At 37.4% G+C, this 23,503-nt stretch overlaps 2 protein-coding genes across 4 annotated transcripts in view; both read right to left on the minus strand.

Annotated features, from left to right (window-relative positions):
* TMCO4 (transmembrane and coiled-coil domains 4) overlaps positions 1–4,456 on the minus strand; it is a 148,904-nt gene extending 144,448 nt beyond the window's left edge. For 2 of the 3 annotated variants that reach the window (XM_053690304.1, XM_053690302.1), the window contains exon 1: positions 4,330–4,456. The gene's annotated coding sequence lies outside the window, so the exon portion shown is untranslated. The remainder of the gene's footprint in view (positions 1–4,329) is intronic. The other variant, XM_053690303.1, reaches the window with a different exon arrangement.
* An 18,011-nt stretch (positions 4,457–22,467) lies between these two features.
* RNF186 (ring finger protein 186) lies at positions 22,468–23,226 on the minus strand. The gene has a single exon (XM_053690922.1). The coding sequence runs from the start codon at positions 23,224–23,226 to the stop codon at positions 22,468–22,470; it is 759 nt and encodes a 252-aa protein (XP_053546897.1).
* Positions 23,227–23,503: the final 277 nt, after the last annotated feature.

Raw genomic sequence — 23,503 nt, forward strand, 5'->3', positions numbered from 1 at the left:
TTTTGTCCAGAGTTTATAAATACCCAATGTTTACATGTTCTTTGCTTTTTTTGCAAGTTATAGGGCCATAAATATAAGTAGCACTTTGCTATTTCCAAACCACTTTTTTTCAAAATTAGCACTAGTTACATTGGAACACTGATATCTGTCAGGAATCCCTGAATATCCCTTCACATGTATATATATATTTTTAGAAGACATCCCAAAGTATTGATCTAGGCCCATTTTGGTATATTTCATGCCACCATTTCACCGCCAAATGCGATCAAATAAAAAAAAAAAGTAACATTTTTCCAAATTTTAGGTTTCTCACTGAAATCATTAACAAACATTTTGTGCAATTATGGCACAAATTGTTGTAAATGCTTCTCTGGGATCCCCTTTGTTCAGAAATAGCAGACATATATCGCTTTGGCGTTGTTTTTAAGTAATTAGAAGTCCGCTAAATGCTGCTGCACACCACAAGTGTATTATGCTCAGCAGTGCAGGGGTTAATTAGGGAACTTGTAGGGAGCTTGTAGGGTTAATTTTAGCTTTAGTGTAGTGTAGTAGACAACCCCAAGTATTGATCTAGGCCCATTTTGGTATATTTCAGGCCACCATTTCACCGCCAAATACGATTAAATTAAAAAAAATAGTCAACTTTTTCACAAACTTTAGGTTTCTCACTGAAATTATTTAGAAACAACTTGTGCAATTATGGTACAAATGGTTGTAAATGATTCTCTGGGATCCCCTTTGTTCAGAAATAGCAGACATATATGGCTTTGGTGTTTCTTTTTGGTAATTAAAAGGCCGCTAAATGCCACTGCGCACAAAACGTGAATTATGCCCAGCAGTGAAGGGGTTAATTAGGTAGCTTGTAGGGAGCTTGCAGGGTTAATTTTAGCTTTAGTGTAGAGATCAGCTTCCCACCTGACACATCAGACCCCCTGATCCCTCCCATAGAGCTCTCTTCCCTCCCCACAATTGTCCCTGCCATCTTAAGTACTGGCAGAAAGTCTGCCAGTACTAAAATAAAAGGTTTTTTTTTTACGTTTTTTTTAAGCATATTTACATATGCTGCTGTGTAGGATCCCCCCTTAGCCCCCAACCTCTCTGATCCCCCCCAAAACAGCTCTCTACTCCCCCCCCCCCCACTGCCTTATTGGGGGCCATCTTGGGTACTGGCAGCTGTCTGCCAGTACCCAGTTTGCATATAAAAATGTTTTTTTACAATTTATTTTAGTTTTTTCTGTAGTGTAGCTCTCCCCCCCCAGATCAATCCCCCACCCCCTCCCAGATCCCTTAGATGATTTCCATTAGTTGTTTTTTTTATTATTTTTTACAATAATATCAAAATAGTTTCTGTAGTGTAAGCGGTTCCCACCCGCTCCCTCCCCGTGCACACGCCCTCCTGCCGCCCCCTGTGCACGCGCGCGCGCCCCCGGCGATCCCGCCCCCGATCCCGCCCCCCTCTCTGACTAAGAAGCCATCGATGGCCGCCCACCCACCTCCCATTTACGCTCCCACCCACGAACGAATGCGGCCATCGATGTCCGGTGCAGAGAGGGCCACAGAGTGGCTCTCTCTGCACCGGAGGGGCAAAAATTGTTATTGCAGGATGCCTCGATATCGAGGCATCCTGCAATAACCGGAAAGCAGCTGGAAGTGATCAGGATCGCTTCCAGCTGCTTTCCAAACCGAGGACGTGCAGGATACGTTCTTGGTCGTTAAGTGACTTTTTTAAGAGGACGTACCCTGCACGTCCTCGGTCGTTAAGGGGTTAAAGTTGTCTGAGCAACTGCTAGGTTTAAAATGCTGGTGCACGGTGCATACTTAAACACACTTTTGAAACAGACATAGCTTTTATTTGAAGCATTTTTGCCAATATATGTATATTACAGAAAATGCTTCTATTCAAAACTGAAATGCATCTGTGTGGATTCCCATTTTGGCTGGAATCTCCCTTTAAGTCCCTAAGAAAGCAAAGAAAAAAAAGTTACAAAAATAAAATAACATCTTAAAACTTTAGCAATATTTTATAGCTAACAAATACAGTCATTGCTTTAAAGACAACAATGATGTGTAATAAACATTCATAAATCAAAAGTGTATATATATATATATAGAACTATGTACACTATTTTTCCATTTTTTAGCTTTACAGATAGTTTCTTCATCTTCTTCCTGGCCATACAATAATACAAATAGAGCCTTCACGGATCATGCATATACACCCACTCACATCAATCACTAGAATGTCTCTGTGACAGGGATTCCTTTATTCTGTTTGCCAATAACCACATCACCCAGAACCTAACTTTACTCACTACACATAACCCAAACATAATCATCCCAAAGATTATTAAAGGGACATTAAACTTAAAATCTCCCAGTAAAATGTATAATAAAGAAACATTAAAGAACGTTGGACTATAAATGTATTATTTCATTTGCCTGATTTCGCTGTGAAATACCTTTAAAAAGTGTGCTTGTTCCACAACTCTGATCTCCATCTTACTTAAAGGGATATGCAACTTACAATTTTTATTTTATGATTTTTATAAAGCATGCAATTTTAAACAACTTTGCAATTTACTTCTAATATCTAATTTGCTTTGTTCTCTTGCAATCCTTTATTAAAAAGAATACATAGGTAGGCTCTAGCAGGAAAGCACTACTGTGACCTAGTTGCTGATTGGTGGCTGCACATATTTGCCTCTTAGCAATTGGCTTACCTGATGTATTCAGCTAGCTCCTAGTAATGCATTGCTGTTCCTTCAACAATGGATACCATGAGAACAAAACAAATGTGATAATAGAAGTAAAATGGAAAGTTGTTTAAAACGGTATGCTCTATCCAAATCATGACATAACATAAATGTAGCCACCAGCAAGCGCTACCCAGGGTGCTTAACCAAAAATGGGCTGGCTCCTAAGCTTACATTACTGCTTTTTCAAATAAAGATACCAAGAGAACGAAGAAAATTTGATAATAGGAGTAAATTAGAAAGTTGCTTAAAATTGTCTGCTCTATCTGAATCATGAAAGAAAAAAAAAATTGGGTTTCATGTCTCTTAATAAAAAAATCTGTTTCCATTGTGTGCGTGTTTTTTTTTTTTTTTTTTACATAGTAATAAATTTATCATGCAGTAAAACTTGCTTGTAATTAAAGGCTGAGCTATAATAAGTGCTGCCATCTTTAATTAAATAAAGTGTCTATACTAATTTGCATAAATATAAAATATCTCAGGAACTAAATCTATCAGAACTGATTTAGAATTTCCATTTGTTCCATATCAGACTGCCACACAAATTATTTTACCATATGACAATCTCTGTTTCTATATTTTATTCCCTATAATAAATACGTTTGGTGGGAACCTTATCTTAAAGGGACACTGAACCCACATTTTTTCTTTCGTGATTCAGATAGAGCATGCAATTTTAAGCAACTTTCTAATTAACTCCTATTATTAAATTGTCTTCATTCTCTTGGTATCTTTATTTGAAAAGCAAGAATGTAAGTTTAGATGCCGGCCCATTTTTGGTGAACAACCTGGGTTGTCCTTGCTGATTGGACAGCACCAGTAAACAAGTGCTGTCCATGGGCTGAACCATAAATTTGCTAGCTCTTTAGCTTAGATGCCTTCTTTTTCAAATAAAGATAGCAAGAGAACGAAGAAAAGTTGATAATAGTAGTAAATTTGAAAGTTGCTTAAAATTGCATGCTCTATCTGAATCATGAAAGAAAAAACATTGGTTCAGTGTCCCTTTAATATAAAGAAAAAAAGTCTGGAAAAGTTTTTTTGTGGAAGTTTATAGACACAAACACAGTCATATGATTATACAGGGTAACAGTTATGTGCACAAAAAGGGGCATTTTTATAAATCCACAGTATATATTAGAGAATAAACACAAATATTTTAAATCATTAAGTAGCATGTTGCTGGGTCAGTATTCTGACTTCTCCAGTCACTTTGGGGAAGTGAAAACTACAACTTTCAGATACAAGTTACAGGAAATACCCAGTTATATTAAATTGCAATTTTTCTAGCTATAATAAAACTTTTTATTGGGGATTATATATATTTTTTAGTTTTGTGTCCCTTACAGCAAGCACATAATCTTACACACACTCTAAGGCAGAGGATCACATGCAATACTTATGTCTGAGTGATTAACTCCTAAATAATGTCACACAAAACCAAAATGACAGACACTTATACAGCAATCACATAGTCCCATACTAACAGCTACAAAGCCTGACCCACTTTATTACACTGGCACACTTGCTTCCCTCTAAATAACAAAGCCCCACAGTGACACCCCACGCTGCTGGTTACCTTGTATCACCGATCACCACTACAGTCGTTACTGTCACTTACTAAAGTTCAGGCCACATCCACACAAAGTTCAGGGTAACAGCTAGTTCCCACTTAGCTAAAGGACTTCGAGTGTCATAGAGGTCACGTGACTGGAATGATCACATGGTGTACAGATGGCAGTTTGTTTGTTCCCAACCTGCAAAGGACTTGTGATGTCAAAGCTGTCACATGACAGCAATGATCACATGATACAGATAGTTATGGAATGTGGATTGTAGATACTTACAATGTGCTGGTTGTAGTGCAGATGTATAAAGTTAGAAACTATATAATTGACCTAGAAACTGGTGGTATCAATAAGACTAATGTCTGTGGAGATGTCTTGTGTTACCAGTTTGCCCAGTTTACCAATATACAGCCATGCTCATTATAATAAATTTGCATAAATAATTTTACAGCATAAGTATGAAACTAAAGCTGCTAGGACTGATATTAAAGGGACTCATATGCTAAATCACTTGAAACTGATGCAGTATAACTGTAAAAAGCTGACAGGAAAATATCACCTGAGCATCTCTATGTAAAAAAGGAAGATATTTTACCTCACAATCTCCTCAGCTCAGCAGAGTAAGTTCTGTGTAAAAAGTTATACTCAGCTGCTCCCAGCTGCAGGTAAAAAAATTAAAAAAAATGAAGAAATGAACAGCAGCCAATCAGCATCAGCAGTGCTGAGGTCATGAACTTTTACTGTGATCTCATGAGATTTGACTTGACTCTCATGAGATTTCATTGTAAACTTCCTTTACCTGATTGGTGAAATAAGATGAGAGTGCACGATGCTCATCCCTTCAGATGTCCCAGGACAGACATACTAATATGCTGCTTAGAAATCCTTTACAATGGGAGGTGGCTACTGAGGAACTTTTGAGGTAAAATATCTTTCTTTTTTACATAGAGATGTTCAGGAGATATTTTCTAGTCAGCTTTTTACAGCTATGCTGCATCACTTTCAAGTGTTTAAACATTTGGGTATTATGGCCCTTTAAATAATCTCTCACGCAACCAATCATTTAAAGGCAGGGACTGTCAGTCAACAGAAATGAGTGAGCTCTGGGTGATTTATCTCTGTCACCACTGAGGTGCTGGGAAGGATAAGAAGCAGGATAGGGGCATGATACCCAAATATTTATTTTATGATTCATATAAAACATACAGTTTTAAACAATTTTCCAATTGACTTCTATTATCAAATTTGCTTCATTCTTTTTGTATTCTTTGTTGAAGCTGCAGCACTGCATTAGTGGGAGCTAGCTGAACACAGGTGAAGCAATGACAAGAAGCATATATGTGCTGCCACTAATCAGCAGCTAGCTCCCAATTAGGCATTGCTGCACCTGAGTCTACCTAGGTATGCTTTCAACAAAGAATACAAATCAAATTTGATGATAGAAGTAAATGGGAAAGTTGTGTGAAATCATATGCTATGTCTGAATCATTAAATCTTTTTTTTTTTTTTTAGGTTTCATGTTCCTTTAACCCCTTTACTACTGGGAAAAACTTGCCTAAAATACTGAAGAATTAGTATTTTTGCTATCACTCACTCATTTAAACAGAAATAGAGCCTTGGTTGTTTTTTTAAAATATATATTTACCTTTTCAAAACTATATATGTCTTTTAAAGGACAATTTACTTCTATTATTTAATTTGCATCATTCTTCAGACATCTTCTGTTGAAGAAATAGCAATGCACATGGGTGAGACAATTACACAAGGCATCTATGTGCAGCCACCAATCTGCAGCCACTGAGTCTATTTAGATATGTTTTTCAACAAAGGATATTAAGAGAATGAAGCACATTAGATCACATAAATACATTGAAAAGTTGTTAAAAATTGCATGCTCTTTCTAAATAAAGAAAGAAGACATTTCGGGGTCCTGTCCCTTAAATAAAGTTTCCTCTCCTAGAAATCAAAAGTTGTTCAATAATAATATGGGGGATCTTGAAACTCTTTAACCTCAGGGTTAAAAAGGCAAAGGATTATGAATGTCACCCAACCATATACAGTATACAGAAGATATCATCAATATAGTGCCACCAAGTGGCGCCATATTGTATAATCCTTGTTATCTTTTTTAGTGTATGAACCCACAACATAATTATACAGTGCAGCACATATGTTATCAGTGTATAAGTACTCTACATTAATTCTACAGTGCAGCATGTTTATTAGTGTATAGACACCTTGTATTATCATATAGTGTTGTGCTGTGTTTATTAGTGTATAGATTTCTTGTATTATCATATGGTGCAGAGTGTTGTGTTTATTAGTGTATGGATACCTTGTATTATCACATAGAATCTGCCAGTACTCCCCTGCAAGTTAATGTGATCTATAGGGCTTAAAAAATGTTTGAAGATGCATTTGCAACGTCTGAGAACTTGCATTTCAGCTTTGCGAGAGTAAGTCTGCAATCACAAATTTAAGACTTCTTATCCTTGGTGGCAGAGATAAAACACCTCAAACTCATTTGTTCAGGGTGATTGACAGGCTCTGCTCTCATGCAATTGGTTGCCCAAGAGCAGATGGACTGAATATCAGAGGTATTTTCCAGTCTTGTCCAGTTTGCCAAGTGGCGATTGTGGGTTGACAGGTTCTCTGCTTGATAACATATCCACCTACAGCTTGATAAATGTTAATGTAAGACGTGCTAGTATCAGTCTAGGTGTAATGGTTGAAAAGAAAAGAGGTCATCTTGTCTTCAGATCCATGTGTTTAATAAATTGTCACCACTTATTGATTCATTAGGCAGAGCCACCACTGATTTTCAATGTTGTACAGAGCCACCACTTTCATACGTTATGTCATTACAGTAGTTTTAATAAATCAGATTAACAGTCAAGAACTTGTTGTAATGTCGGAATACTATTTTCTGTATCATAGATACAATAGTTAGCTGCTTAACACATCACTAGAATATTTTCTTAAGAAGCAGTAGTGGCAGGGTATATAATTTCTATAAGGGGGGCGCAGCAAAATGTGTCTTCGCCTTTGAAGACAAAAATCCTAGCACCGGCCCTGCTTTCCATGCTTATACTGTTCTAATTATAACAATATGATCAAAGGGTCCTTCTTTACACATTCAGAAGCAGGTAGGAAATCTGGGATTAAAGGATATTACACATGTAATACAAATTTTGTAATCAATATACGAAAAAATGCCCATGTGGGCGGGTCTTTGTCGGTGAAACCACATAGTGGTTGCGGGAGCATTTCACAGCACATAAACATAAATCTAACATTAAAGTGAAAGTCAATCCTAGCGTTGTAAAAACAATTGGATTGACTATTGAAACAAATAAAGTGTAAGATACTTCATGTAGCAAGCTCCTTTATTTGTTTCAACCGATCGCCGTTCTCACCTGCTAGACATTTTCACCTCTTAGCCAATAGCTGTGCGGTAAATCCATCTCCCATGGGCGCCAAGCCGGATTTACCGCACGGCTATTGGCTAAGAGGTGAGCTACTGTAGCAGCTAAAAACGGCGATCGATTGAAACAAATAAAGGAGCTTTCTACATGAAGTATCTTAGTATCTAAAGTCCCCTTTATTTGTTTCAATAGTCAATCCTAGCGTTTTTACACCGCTAGGATTGACTTTCACTTTAAAAACAGATTTTTTTGTAATTTGTTGATAATTAATATTCACTAATCTTCTGATTAAAGGTTATGTGTGTATGTCATTATGCATCCTTGCTAAATTCACTGATACTTTTTGAGTCAAGTCTCAATGAAGGGTAACCTATTCTTTAATTTAGTTAAATTTATATTATCAAATTTTCTTCGTTTTCTTGTTATCCTATGTTGTAAAGCAAGAAGCTTAGGAGTGTGCACGTGTGTGCAGTACTATGTGGCAACAGTTCTGCAAATATGTTATACATTAGCAATAGCACTAGATGGTAGCACTATTTCCAGCCATGTAGTGCTTCAGACATGTGCACGCTAACTATCTAGATAGCTCCTCAACAATGAATAGCATAAGAAGGAAGCCAATTTGATAACAGAACAAAATTGGACTGTTTTTAAAAATTGCATGCTCTGAATCATGAAAGAAAATATTTGGGTCTCATATTCCTTTAAGGAGTCAAATTGATGGTCAGTTTATGTAACATGATCAATGGCTGAGGCTGTTGGAGCTATTTATAGTAAATAAATAAATATTAAGATTTTAGAGGATTTTATTCTTTTGGACTTTGAACTTGCAGGGAGAGCAGACTTCTTTATGGTATATCTCTATGTTTATACACAAAAGCCTCCTTGTTTTATCTCTCACTGTAAGTTGTTTAAAATTACATGCCCTTTTTTAATCATGAAAGTTTTTTTGGACTTGACTGTCCCTTTAAAGTATTGTTGAATTGGGCTGAAAAAAATGTGATTATATAAGTGAAGAAACAAAACAGTTTTTGGATATGGATGCTATTACTCCTGTCTTTTATACTCTACCCAAGGTGCACAAATGCACCAATAAACCCCCAGGCCGCCCCATTGTTCAGAGTACAAATTAAATTTTCTCAAATATAGCCATATATTTGGACAAGATATTTGGTCCTTTTGTAGAGGAGGCTCAATCTTTTTTTTTTTTTTTCAAATATACTGGAGATTTTTTGAGGAAATTAAATACTGTGGTCCTCCCAGGTGACAAGTATATTTTGTATTCTTTAGATGTAGTAAGCCTGTACACATCTGTTTGTCACACTAGTGGAATAGGGGCTTGGTTTCAAGTGGAATGTTTTCTAATTTGCTATGTACATTTTTTATTAAATTATTGGATATCATTTTAAAATTCAATTACTGGTATTTTCTTTTTCAGGATCAATTTTATATGCAAATCCAGGGGACAGTGATGGGTTCTAATGTCGCCCCAACTATGCCAATATGTGTATGAACATTTTTGATGAAAAGTTTGTGTATGAAAATCCTCTATTTATCCAATATGGTTTCACTTGGTGGCGCTATATCGATGATATTTTTGGGATGGGGGGGTGACATTAGGACCCTTCTGGAATTTGTGGCTGACTTGAATGGATCAACCAGATGTATTAAGTTTAAAATTACCTTCAGTGAATTATAGATTGACTTTCTGGATACCACTAGCTATAAAAAAAAAAGAAAATCTGCTTTATGCAGATCTTTACAGGAAAGCCATTAATTGTAATAATTTGGTAAGATATGGCAGTGCTCATCCAACTTCCTTATTGAAAACTCTTTTCCTTACAGTCAGTTTTTAAGGGTGAAGAGGAAGTGAGACTTAAAGGGACAGTCTACACTAAAATTGTTATTGTTTAAAAAGATAGATTATGCCTTTACTACTCATTCCCCAGCTTTGCACAACCAACATTGATATATTAATATACTTAATAACATTTAAACCTCTACATTTCTGCCTGTTTCTAAGCCACGAGAGGCAGCCTCTTAATCACATGCTTTTTATTTTATTTTCATAACAGGAGACTGCTAGTTCATGCGGGCCTTATAGATAACATTGTGTTCACGCCCAAGGAGTTATTTAAGATTTAGCACAACACAGTACTAAACGCAAGTCAATAGATAATAAATTAAGTCATGTGATCAGGAGGCTGCCAGAAGATGATTAGATACAAGGTAATCACAGAGGTAAAAAGTATATTAATATAACTGTGTTGGTTACCCAAAACTGGGAGATGGGTAATAAAGGGATTATCTATCTTTTAAAACAATACAAATTATATTGTAGGCTATCCCTTTAAGGAAATGGGTAGATTATTTTTAGACAGGGGTTACCCTGAGGGATTGATCAAGAATAGTATGGATAGAGTTTTGGCTTTGACTAGAGATGAACTGTTGAGTGTGACTAAAAGTACAGGTCAAAAACAGGAAAATAAGGATTGTTTGTTTTTTGTGAATTAATATAATAAGCAAAGTAGGCAAATTATGAACATCATTAAGAAGCATGTCTTAAGAGAATGTATGGCTGCATACAGAAGGGCATCCTCTATAAAAGACTCTCTCATCAAAAGTGATGTTGGCAGCTTAAAGGTTAATAAGATGGGCTATATTAGAGATAAGAACAAGGGTTGCTACCCATATTTAGGCTGCTTCAGTTGTAGCAATATGATTAAAGGTAGTCAATTTGTACATCCACACACTAGCGTTAAATTTGATATTAAGGACTTCTGACTTTATCATTAATTTGATTAAATGCCCATGTGGCCTAGTCTATATTGAAGAGTTCACTAGAAAAGCGAGGGAGCGTATGAGTCAGCATAAGTCAAACATTAGGAGAAAGGATGAGGGTGGTCCAATCTCTAGCCATTTTGTAAAAGCAGGACACCAGATATCCCAACTTAGGTTTCAAATCATAGAACGGGTTGAAAGACCTAGGAGAGGGGGCAATAAAGAACTTATGTTGAAAAGGCGAGAGGCCTTTTGGATTTATAAATTAGATACCCTTCATCTTAAGGGCCTTAATAGGGATCTGGATTGGTCCCTGTTTTTATAAACAGCAGTATTTAGCCAGACTTGAAAAGATATCATTATAATGTGTATTATAAGTTAATATAATATGTATCCTTTTGAGGAATCAGTTCCAGGTAAATCTTATTTAGTTTAGTTGTATCAAGTTTTTTTTTAAAATAGGAAAAATCTATTTGTAATTATGTATATGTAAAGTATGTACACTATTGGGGAGATGTAGTGTTAATGTTCCACCAGTAGGTGGTAGCAGTGGATATGGATAGGTGATTAATGCACCTGTGACTGTACACACCTAGAGGGTATAAATACAATGTTCTTCACATAGAAGAATATAGAAACATAGAATTTGACGGTAGATAAGATCCAATACCCATATTACATTACTTTTTCCTTATGCATGTCCCAGGCATTTTTTAATTCCTTTACAGTCTTTGTGTTTACCACCTCAAATGGAAGTTTATTCCATGAATCCACCACCCTTTCTGTAAAAAAATGCTTCCTCAAATTTCTCCTGAATTTGCTACCCTCTAACTTTAGATTGTGACCCCTGGTTTTGGCATTTTTTTTTTGTCAAAAATGCTTTCAGCTTTTATTTTATTAAGTCCCTTCATATATTTGAAGGTTTCTATCATGTCACCTCTTTCCCTTCTATCCTCTAAACTATACATATTTAGATCATAGAGTCTTTCTTTGTATGTTTTATATTTTAGACCATGTACCATTTTAGTAGCCCTCCTTTGGACAGCTTCTAGTTTATTTATATCTTTCTGAAGATATGGTCTCCAGAACTGTACACAGTATTCCAGATTTGGTCTAACTAATGATCTGTAAAGTGGCATAAGAACCTTACTATTTCTGCTACTAATACCTCTTCCAATGCAACCAAGTATTTGACTGGCCTTACTGGCTGCACTACTGCATTGTGTACCAAATTTTAAATCATCTGAAATAATAATTCCCAAGTCCCTTTCTTCTTTAATTACAGTCAGTAATGTACCATTGAGACTATAATTGGCCTTTGGGATTTTGGATCCTATATGCATAATTTTGCTCTTGGTAATATTAAATTTCAGATCCCATTTATTTGACCAGTCCTCTAGTTTTTTAATATCACAGGTCATTTGATCAACTCCTCCTGGAACATCTACCCTGTTACAAATTTTTGTATCATCAGCAAACAAGCAAACCTTCCCCTTAAGCCCACTTCCAATATCACTTATGAACATGTTAAACAAAACAGGCCCAATAACTGATCCTTGGGGAACACCACTAGTAACTGATGCCTAATTTAAATGTACTCCATTAATTGAAACTCTCTTTCATCTATCTTTAAGCCAGCATTCTACCCACTTAACAATCTTAGCATCTATTCCAAGGCAATACATTTTGTGAATAAGTTTGTTGTGTGGGACGGTGTCAAATGCTTTGCTAAAGTTTAATATGTTCTATTTATTCATAAATACATATTTCTACATATATCTTATGGTATTTAGGCAAAACATATCTATATAACTATATACATATATATATATATTTATATATATATACACACGATTATTTATAGGTGTGTATATATATATATATATATATATATATATATATATATATATATATAAATACATATAACATCTTTCCCTATATGCAGAACATTGGAATGCGAAATATTTACAGTTAATACATAGTTAAAGTGAAGCGCAAGAGTTATTCATCATTTGAAAGGCAATTCTCTAACTGATCTGAGGCCTGAATCCTCCTCGCAGTAACCTGCCATTCAGAGGGGCAGACAAGGAGTTATCAGCCAGACAGTGAAAAGTATTTTCTCAGTGAGAAATAGTGCAGGTCTCCCAATCCCCTGGTCTACAGTGAGCTGCTCCTTGTGAATCCACAGACCTTCACAGGTGAAATGTGTGTTTGTCCACCAATCCTCTGGTCTACAGTGAGCTGCTCCTTGTGAATCCACAGACCTCCCCAGGTGAAATGTGGCCTTGTCCACCAATCCTCAGGTCTACAGTGAGCTGCACCTTGTTGATCCACAGCCTTCCCCAGTTTAAATGTGCATTTGCCCACCAATCCTCTGGTCTACAGTGAGCTGCTCCTTGTGCATCCACATCCCTCTTCAGGTGAAATGTGGTCTTGTCCACCAATCCTCTGGTCTACAGGAGCTGCAACTTGTGAATCCACAGACCTCCCCAGGTGAAATGTGGACATGTGCACTAATCCCCTTGACGTGCTCACACTGCCTAGGATAAACTGGTCTACTGGAAGCAAATTGCTGATGTAAGCACATTGGACGGAGATGCTGAGAGGTTAGTACCTGCACCTTCATAGCCCACCAGCTATTACTATGAACATGTTCACATGCTTCACAGAGTCTGGGGACATATATTCATACACCATACACCTTATACTAGCAGTTTATAGCACTTTTGGTCACTTTAAAAAAAATATTTTTTTTGAGTTTACTGTTACTTTAAAAAAAAAAATTCCAATGCCCATCGGTAGCGCAGGTGCGCTAGTGGTTAACTGTTTTAGTGTGCTTTTTAGTGCACCTTTTCTGTGTTTTAATCATTTCCTGTTCCTGTGTTGCTGCAGGACATTTTCATATGTTTCAGAAATCTAAGCCTCAGAAAGATTTCCCCTCTGCCCAGAGCTCTAGCTACTCCAAATCCTCCTGGAAAGCTATCTCTTCTTGGTCCAAAAACAAAAAACAGTCCAAGAAGTCTACCCCAGCTTTCTAGACCATATGAAGGTGCAGCCCTCATACCAGATCAGTCTCTGGTGGGGGGTAGATTGAATTTATTTTTTGGGAGGCTTGTGAGAGATCTGTTCAGGATCCCTGGATATTACAAATCATTTCCCAGGGATATTAAATATGTTTTCAATCATTGCACTTTCTGTCTCCACTTTATCTTTCCTGCTTTTCTTTTTCCCTCACCTATTTGGCTATATGTATGACTGAGGAACATGGGAAGTAGGAGGGATTTAGAGCTCTGGTGTGTTGGGATGTCTTTGGCCTCCTCCTAGTGGTCAGGTGGGGAATATTCACACACATGCGATAACTTATTATGAAATACGATCGGGTTGATTGACACGCCTTGCTAGCGGCCGACTGGCCGCGAATCTGCAGGGGACGGCATTGCACCAGAACTGCTGGTGCAATGATAAATGCTGAGAGCGTATGCTGTCGGCATTTATTGATGTGCAGCCGACATGATACGCAATATCGGATTATGTCCGCTCTCACAATGATAATTCGGCCCCTAAAGATGCAGCTGCACATCACTGGAAAACAAAAATCTGTTGTTTGAGTGCAGTTCCATAGGCTTTGTGTAAGCTGCATTAACCATATTAGACATAGACAATAATACGGCTACATCTACAGTAGCAAAGTTCTAATGAGATATTATGTTGCCAGTATTTTTCTTTGTTTCATTTTAACATCAGTGAATAAAGATGTAGAATGGAAGCCAAATTAGGTAACAAATAACATTGTTTAATTAAATGCACTAAAGTAATCAGAAACAAGATAACATAATTTATGTAAGAACTTACCTGATAAATTCATTTCTTTCATATTAACAAGAGTCCATGAGCTAGTGACGTATGGGATATACATTCCTACCAGGAGGGGCAAAGTTTCCCAAACCTTAAAATGCCTATAAATACACCCCTCACCACACCCACAAATCAGTTTAACGAATAGCCAAGAAGTGGGGTGATAAGAAAAAAAGTGCGAAGCATATAAAATAAGGAATTGGAATAATTGTGCTTTATACAAAAAAATCATAACCACCACAAAAAAGGGTGGGCCTCATGGACTCTTGTTAATATGAAAGAAATGAATTTATCAGGTAAGTTCTTACATAAATTATGTTTTCTTTCATGTAATTAACAAGAGTCCATGAGCTAGTGACGTATGGGATAATGACTACCCAAGATGTGGATCTTTCCACACAAGAGTCACTAGAGAGGGAGGGATAAAATAAAGACAGCCAATTCCTGCTGAAAATAATCCACACCCAAAATAAAGTTTAACAAAAAACATAAGCAGAAGATTCAAACTGAAACCGCTGCCTGAAGAACTTTTCTACCAAAAACTGCTTCAGAAGAAGAAAATACATCAAAATGGTAGAATTTAGTAAAAGTATGCAAAGAGGACCAAGTTGCTGCTTTGCAGATCTGGTCGACCGAAGCTTCATTCCTAAACGCCCAGGAAGTAGATACTGACCTAGTAGAATGAGCTGTAATTCTCTGAGGCGGAATTTTACCCGACTCAACATAGGCAAGATGAATTAAAGATTTCAACCAAGATGCCAAAGAAATGGCAGAAGCTTTCTGGCCTTTCCTAGAACCGGAAAAGATAACAAATAGACTAGAAGTCTTACGGAAAGATTTCGTAGCTTCAACATAATATTTCAAAGCTCTAACAACATCCAAAGAATGCAACGATTTCTCCTTAGAATTCTTAGGATTAGGACATAATGAAGGAACCACAATTTCTCTACTAATGTTGTTGGAATTCACAACTTTAGGCAAAAATTCAAAAGAAGTTCGCAACACCGCCTTATCCTGATGAAAAATCAGAAAAGGAGACTCACAAGAAAGAGCAGATAATTCAGAAACTCTTCTAGCAGAAGAGATGGCCAAAAGGAACAAAACTTTCCAAGAAAGTAATTTAATGTCCAATGAATGCATAGGTTCAAACGGAGGAGCTTGAAGAGCTCCCAGAACCAAATTCAAACTCCAAGGAGGAGAAATTGACTTAATGACAGGTTTTATACGAACCAAAGCTTGTACAAAACAATGAATATCAGGAAGAATAGCAATCTTTCTGTGAAAAAGAACAGAAAGAGCGGAGATTTGTCCTTTCAAAGAACTTGCGGACAAACCCTTATCTAAACCATCCTGAAGAAACTGTAAAATTCTCGGTATTCTAAAAGAATGCCAAGAAAAATGATGAGAAAGACACCAAGAAATATAAGTCTTCCAGACTCTATAATATATCTCTCGAGATACAGATTTACGAGCCTGTAACATAGTATTAATCACGGAGTCAGAGAAACCTCTATGACCAAGAATCAAGCGTTCAATCTCCATACCTTTAAATTTAAGGATTTCAGATCCGGATGGAAAAAAGGACCTTGCGACAGAAGGTCTGGTCTTAACGGAAGAGTCCATGGTTGGCAAGATGCCATCCGGACAAGATCCGCATACCAAAACCTGTGAGGCCATACCGGAGCTATTAGCAGAACAAACGAGCATTCCCTCAGAATCTTGGAGATTACTCTTGGAAGAAGAACTAGAGGCGGAAAGATATAGGCAGGATGATACTTCCAAGGAAGTGATAATGCATCCACTGCCTCCGCCTGAGGATCCCGGGATCTGGACAGATACCTGGGAAGTTTCTTGTTTAGATGAGAGGCCATCAGATCTATCTCTGGGAGCCCCCACATTTGAACAATCTGAAGAAATACCTCTGGGTGAAGAGACCATTCGCCCGGATGCAACGTTTGGCGACTGAGATAATCCGCTTCCCAATTGTCTACACCTGGGATATGAACCGCAGAGATTAGACAGGAGCTGGATTCCGCCCAAACCAAAATTCGAGATACTTCTTTCATAGCCAGAGGACTGTGAGTCCCTCCTTGATGATTGATGTATGCCACAGTTGTGACATTGTCTGTCTGAAAACAAATGAACGATTCTCTCTTCAGAAGAGGCCAAAACTGAAGAGCTCTGAAAACTGCACGGAGTTCCAAGATATTGATCGGTAATCTCACCTCCTGAGATTCCCAAACTCCTTGTGCCGTCAGAGATCCCCACACAACTCCCCAACCTGTGAGACTTGCATCTGTTGAAATTACAGTCCAGGTCGGAAGAACAAAAGAAGCCCCCTGAATTAAACGAAGGTGATCTGTCCACCACGTTAGAGAGTGTCGAACAATCGGTTTTAAAGATATTAATTGATATATCTTCGTGTAATCCCTGCACCATTGGTTCAGCATACAGAGCTGAAGAGGTCGCATGTGAAAACGAGCAAAGGGGATCGCGTCCGATGCAGCAGTCATAAGACCTAGAATTTCCATGCATAAGGCTACCGAAGGGAATGATTGAGACTGAAGGTTTCGACAAGCTGTAATCAATTTTAGACGTCTCTTGTCTGTTAAAGACAGAGTCATGGACACTGAATCTATCTGGAAACCCAGAAAGGTTACCCTTGTTTGAGGAATCAAAGAACTTTTTGGTAAATTGATCCTCCAACCATGATCTTGAAGAAACAACACAAGTCGATTCGTATGAGACTCTGCTAAATGTAAAGACTGAGCAAGTACCAAGATATTGTCCAAATAAGGAAATACCACAATACCCTGTTCTCTGATTACAGACAGAAGGGCACCGAGAATCTTTGTGAAAATTCTTGGAGCTGTAGCAAGGCCAAACGGTAGAGCCACAAATTGGTAATGCTTGTCTAGAAAAGAGAATCTCAGGAACTGATAATGATCTGGATGAATCGAAATATGCAGATATGCATCCTGTAAATCTATTGTGGACATATAATTCCCTTGCTGAACAAAAGGCAATATAGTCCTTACAGTTACCATCTTGAACGTTGGTATCCTTACATAACGATTCAATAATTTTAGATCCAGAACTGGTCTGAAGGAATTCTCCTTCTTTGGTACAATGAAGAGATTTGAATAAAACCCCATCCCCTGTTCCGGAACTGGAACTGGCATAATTACTCCAGCCAACTCTAGATCTGAAACACAATTCAGAAATGCTTGAGCTTTCACTGGATTTACTGGGACACGGGAAAGAAAAAATCTCTTTGCAGGAGGTCTCATCTTGAAACCAATTCTGTACCCTTCTGAAACAATGTTCTGAATCCAAAGATTGTGAACAGAATTGATCCAAATTTCTTTGAAAAAACGCAACCTGCCCCCTACCAGCTGAACTGGAATGAGGGCCGTACCTTCATGTGAACTTAGAAGCAGGCTTTGCCTTTCTAGCAGGCTTGGATTTATTCCAGACTGGAGATGGTTTCCAAACTGAAACTGCTCCTGAGGACGAAGGATCAGGCTTTTGTTCTTTGTTGAAACGAAAGGAACGAAAACGATTGTTAGCCCTGTTTTTACCTTTAGACTTTTTATCCTGTGGTAAAAAAGTTCCTTTCCCACCAGTAACAGTTGAAATAATAGAATCCAACTGAGAACCAAATAATTTGTTTCCCTGGAAAGAAATGGAAAGTAGAGTTGATTTAGAAGCCATATCAGCATTCCAGGTCTTAAGCCATAAAGCTCTTCTGGCTAAGATAGCCAGAGACATAAACCTAACATCAACTCTAATAATATCAAAAATGGCATCACAGATGAAATTATTAGCATGCTGGAGAAGAATAATAATATCATGAGAATCACGATTTGTTACTTGTTGCGCTAGAGTTTCCAACCAAAAAGTTGAAGCTGCAGCAACATCAGCCAATGATATAGCAGGTCTAAGAAGATTACCTGAACATAGATAAGCTTTTCTTAGAAAAGATTCAATTTTTCTATCTAAAGGATCCTTAAACGAGGTACCATCTGACATAGGAATGGTAGTACGTTTAGCAAGGGTAGAAATAGCCCCATCAACTTTAGGGATTTTGTCCCAAAATTCTAACCTGTCAGGCGGAACAGGATATAATTGCTTAAAACGTTTAGAAGGAGTAAATGAATTACCCAATTTATCCCATTCCTTGGAAATTACTGCAGAAATAGCATTAGGAACAGGAAAGACTTCTGGAATAACCGCAGGAGCTTTAAAAACCTTATCCAAACGTATAGAATTAGTATCAAGAGGACTAGAATCCTCTATTTCTAAAGCAATTAGTACTTCTTTAAGTAAAGAGCGAATAAATTCCATCTTAAATAAATATGAAGATTTATCAGCATCAATCTCTGAGATAGAATCCTCTGAACCAGAAGAGTCCAAAGAATCAGAATGATGGTGTTCATTTAAAAATTCATCTGTAGAGAGAGAAGATTTAAAAGACTTTTTACGTTTACTAGAAGGAGAAATAACAGACAAAGCCTTCTTTATGGATTCAGAAACAAAATCTCTTATGTTATCAGGAACATTCTGCACCTTAGATGTTGAGGGAACTGCAACAGGCAATGGTACATCACTAAAGGAAATATTATCTGCTTTAACAAGTTTGTCATGACAATTATTACAAACAACAGCTGGAGGAATAGCTACCAAAAGTTTACAGCAGATACACTTAGCTTTGGTAGATCCAGCAGGCAGTGGTTTTCCTGTAGTATCTTCTGGCTCAGATGCAACGTGAGACATCTTGCAATATGTAAGAGAAAAAACAACATATAAAGCAAAATAGATCAAATTCCTTATAAGACAGTTTCAGGAATGGGAAAAAATGCCAAACATCAAGCTTCTAGCAACCAGAAGCAAATGAAAAATGAGACTGAAATAATGTGGAGACAAAAGCGACGCCCATATTTTTTAGCGCCAAATAAGACGCCCACATTATTTGGCGCCTAAATGCTTTTGGCGCCAAAAATGACGCCACATCCGGAACGCCGACATTTTTGGCGCAAAATAACGTCAAAAAATGACGCAACTTCCGGCGACACGTATGACGCCGGAAACGGAAAAGAAATTTTTGCGCCAAAAAAGTCCGCGCCAAGAATGACGCAATAAAATGAAGCATTTTCAGCCCCCGCGAGCCTAACAGCCCACAGGGAAAAAAGTCAAATTTTTGAGGTAAGAAAAATATGATAATTCAATGCATAATCCCAAATATGAAACTGACTGTCTGGAAATAAGGAAAGTTGAACATTCTGAGTCAAGGCAAATAAATGTTTGAATACATATATTTAGAACTTTATAAATAAAGTGCCCAACCATAGCTTAGAGTGTCACAGAAAATAAGACTTACTTACCCCAGGACACTCATCTACATGTTTGTAGAAAGCCAAACCAGTACTGAAACGAGAATCAGTAGAGGAAATGGTAAATATAAGAGTATATCGTCGATCTGAAAAGGGAGGTAAGAGATGAATCTCTACGACCGATAACAGAGAACCTTATGAAATAGACCCCGTAGAAGGAGATCACTGCATTCAATAGGCAATACTCTCTTCACATCCCTCTGACATTCACTGCACGCTGAGAGGAAAACCGGGCTCCAACTTGCTGCGGAGCGCATATCAACGTAGAATCTAGCACAAACTTACTTCACCACCTCCCTTGGAGGCAAAGTTTGTAAAACTGATTTGTGGGTGTGGTGAGGGGTGTATTTATAGGCATTTTAAGGTTTGGGAAACTTTGCCCCTCCTGGTAGGAATGTATATCCCATACGTCACTAGCTCATGGACTCTTGTTAATTACATGAAAGAAAACCGTGCTATTCCTTCATTCAAAATGAAACCAATGCTCACTTGAAAGCTCTTAATTTATTAATTGGAGTCTCAATTTTATATGATGGATCATGTTACCCTCTAGTGATCACATGATTAATGAAAACTGTAAATAGTTTAACTTGCTAACTAGCTTATTCTAAGTTATAAAACTATGTATATGTGTAGAAAACTTTGTGTTAATTTGTTTCTAAAATGTTTATACTATAGTAATTACAAGGTGTTTTGCGTTAAGAAGTTGGGACTGCACATGTGCATTCAACAGTTTAGTTCATTGCCGAATGTGGAAGTAGGAGGCTGCTTTCGGTATTTGTCTCTTTTCGGAGCTTAGTTTGTTTCACTTGCACAAGAGGATATTTAGCTCCAAAAAGGAGCAGAAAACAGCATTCACATTCGGCAGTGAACGAAACATTTCCATTTGGGACCAAAACCCTTTTGCTGCCCAATGTTTTGTTAATGTAGATAATGTTGCAATTACTGTTTAATCATATTCCCATCACTAACCCCAATTCTAAACCTAATACTATCCCCTTACCCTAATCCATTATGTTAAATCTGCTCCATATCTGTAACTCTGCTCTAAAACCTACCATTAATCTAATATCTAACCAATTCTAGCTCTGCTCTATGTCTTAATTTGCAACTCGCAAACCCTATATATTTTCTAAACCTAATATTTGTCTCTAATGGTAACCCAAAACTCTAAACTATATCTTAATCTTATGCCACACCCTTAACTCTATCCATAACCTTGACTTTAATGATAACCCCTAACACTGTACCTTACCCAACCCCTATCCCTATCTCTATAAACCTACACATGAGCTCAAACCTTAACCTTAAGCAATAATTCTAACTCTATCCCATATCCCCCATAATTAACCATATAAGCTTACCCTAGTACCTGGATGTTGGTTCTGTTCCAAATCATATCTATAACACTACATTAAAGCTTACAAGATAGCTCTGAATTTATATCTAACTCCACTCTATCCCCAACTCCACTTCAAGCCCCAATTTGTAATCCAACACTACCTCTTTTTTCCTAAACCCAAGATCTATCCCTAATCCTATTCTCTATCTTTTTTTAATCCCAGCTATAACCATAGCTCCAACTGATTATTTACCAAACTCCTTAACCCCTCTCCCTAACCTTTAACTCTAAACCAACACATTATCCTTATTCCTAGCCCTATTCACTCCATTTATAATCCTATATCTATTCCTAATCCTGTTCTTTACATCAAACCTTACTCTGAACCAGTTATCCTAAACCTACCCAATAGCTCCTATTCCTAACCCTATCCTCTATCCCAAACCCTACAAGGTAACCCATATCCCTAACCATATGTCAAATCCAACAAGCTACTCCTGATATTATATCTATCTCTAACCCATACCCTACTATATTTCATACCCAAATATGTAACCAAACACTACCCCTAATTCTGCCTCTATTCATAACCCCAAGATCTATCCTCCTATCCTTTAACTCATTGGATTTTTCCTAACCTTATGTCTCAACCACAACCCAATCCCTAATCCTGACTCTAACCCTACCCCCTAAAGCTTTACCTTGCCTAATTCCTTATCCTTAAAACTATCCATAAGCCTATTAGCTACACAAAGCTTTTTTTCTAACCATATTGCCATTCCTTACATCTATTCAAAACTGTAACACTCTACTCTAACTCAAACCTTACTCCCTAGCCAGTGGTGGGATTTAGAAATTTTAGCAAAAGGTTCTCTCACTTCCACATCTTAGTGTATGTAATAATCAGTGCACCATACTCATGTGCAGTTAAAATACTGACCAGTTCTTGTGATCCTGGGACATTTTAGGAACAGGTTCTTAAGAACTGGTGAGAACCGTCTGAATCCCACCATTGTCCCTGACCCATAATCCTAACACTACACAATATCCCTTAACCCTATCCACATTTACCAGCTAACATAGCCTTGTTCCTAGACAGGAGATAAGAAAAAGGGGAACAAAGCAGACTAGAAAGTACATTCTGTTAAACCCATATTTTATTTCTAATTATTGATTCATTGTTTTAATGTAAAATAAAGTAAATATTTTCTTTTTGCATTTTCAAACTTTGTTTTGTTACAATTATAATCAAAAGAAGTAATACAAATAGGTATTTAAAAATCTATTCCACAACCCCAGTAAAATACAAAATGAATAGTCACTGAATTTGTACTTGGTTATTGCATCATTTTCTTAGACAGCAGAGACGATGTAATTGTCTTTCTGAAGGTTAGCAGATGTCTTTGGTAGCTTAATCCTGCAGTTTGGATTGAAGCAAATCAGCACAGTTACAATGACCACAACACCAAGGATAAAACCCAGCACCCACTTTATAATCCCAGTGTACACAAACTGCAGAATTATAACCAAGAGAATCAACAAAGTGAGTAGAAGGGCAATAAGTCTCTTAGCAGCTATCTGTATGTTCTGACTATTCTCTTCAGCAACATTTCTTCCACCATTGGTAACCAGCCTGCAAGGGCTATCATGTTTTCTTAAAGAAGCCATGTGGTCTGGGCTACTTAGTCTGCTCATCAGTGACTCTTTGTTTTGCAAGGTGCATATGAGACCACCAAAGACAACAGTGGGGGCTCTGCAGATAGGACATGTAATAAGCCATACACCATTCTCTTGTTGCACTAAGAGTTTGAGACAGACAACACAGAAGCTGTGCTTGCAGGACAGTTGTTTTGGGACCCTGTGGATATCATAGCTGCTGAAACAGACAGGGCAGTCCATCTCTGTAAGAGTAGCTACAAATGAGTCTGAAATATCTTGCTTTTCTATGGATGGAGATTTGTTGACTTGAGTGCCCATATCTGCATCTGGTAGCTGGTGGGTATCGGTACATTTTGTCTCTATTATTGCAGTAGTAGATGTGTTGCCATCTGTTAAATCTCCCATGGAAGATCTGGAACAGAATCCCTGTTTTGCTTTTTCACAGTGTTCCATGGTGACTTCAGGTTTAATGTCTGCTACATCGCATTTGGATCTCATTTCTTTCTTATCACTGTGTAGAATGTCTATTTAAAAGATCTTTTTCCACCAAACCAGCATAAAAATAAAAGGAGATCAAAAAACGACTCCCTTTATTCCTCTTTGTTGGTCATGCGTGCTTTTGGAACAAAGACAGTGCACATTATCGTTTACAGCTTAATCATTAACCCAGTGTTTGATAAGTTTTATAGCAGCTGATAATGAAACTGCTGCTCCTGAAATACAGAAGTTT

The sequence above is a fragment of the Bombina bombina genome, chromosome 8, assembly GCF_027579735.1.
Source record: "Bombina bombina isolate aBomBom1 chromosome 8, aBomBom1.pri, whole genome shotgun sequence".
Classification (NCBI taxonomy): domain Eukaryota; kingdom Metazoa; phylum Chordata; class Amphibia; order Anura; family Bombinatoridae; genus Bombina; species Bombina bombina.

What these genes read in the sequence shown, in the direction of transcription:
- RNF186 (XM_053690922.1), bottom strand. Translation starts at nt 23,226, where the DNA reads ATGGAACACTGTGAAAAAGCAAAACAGGGATTCTGTTCCAGATCTTCC.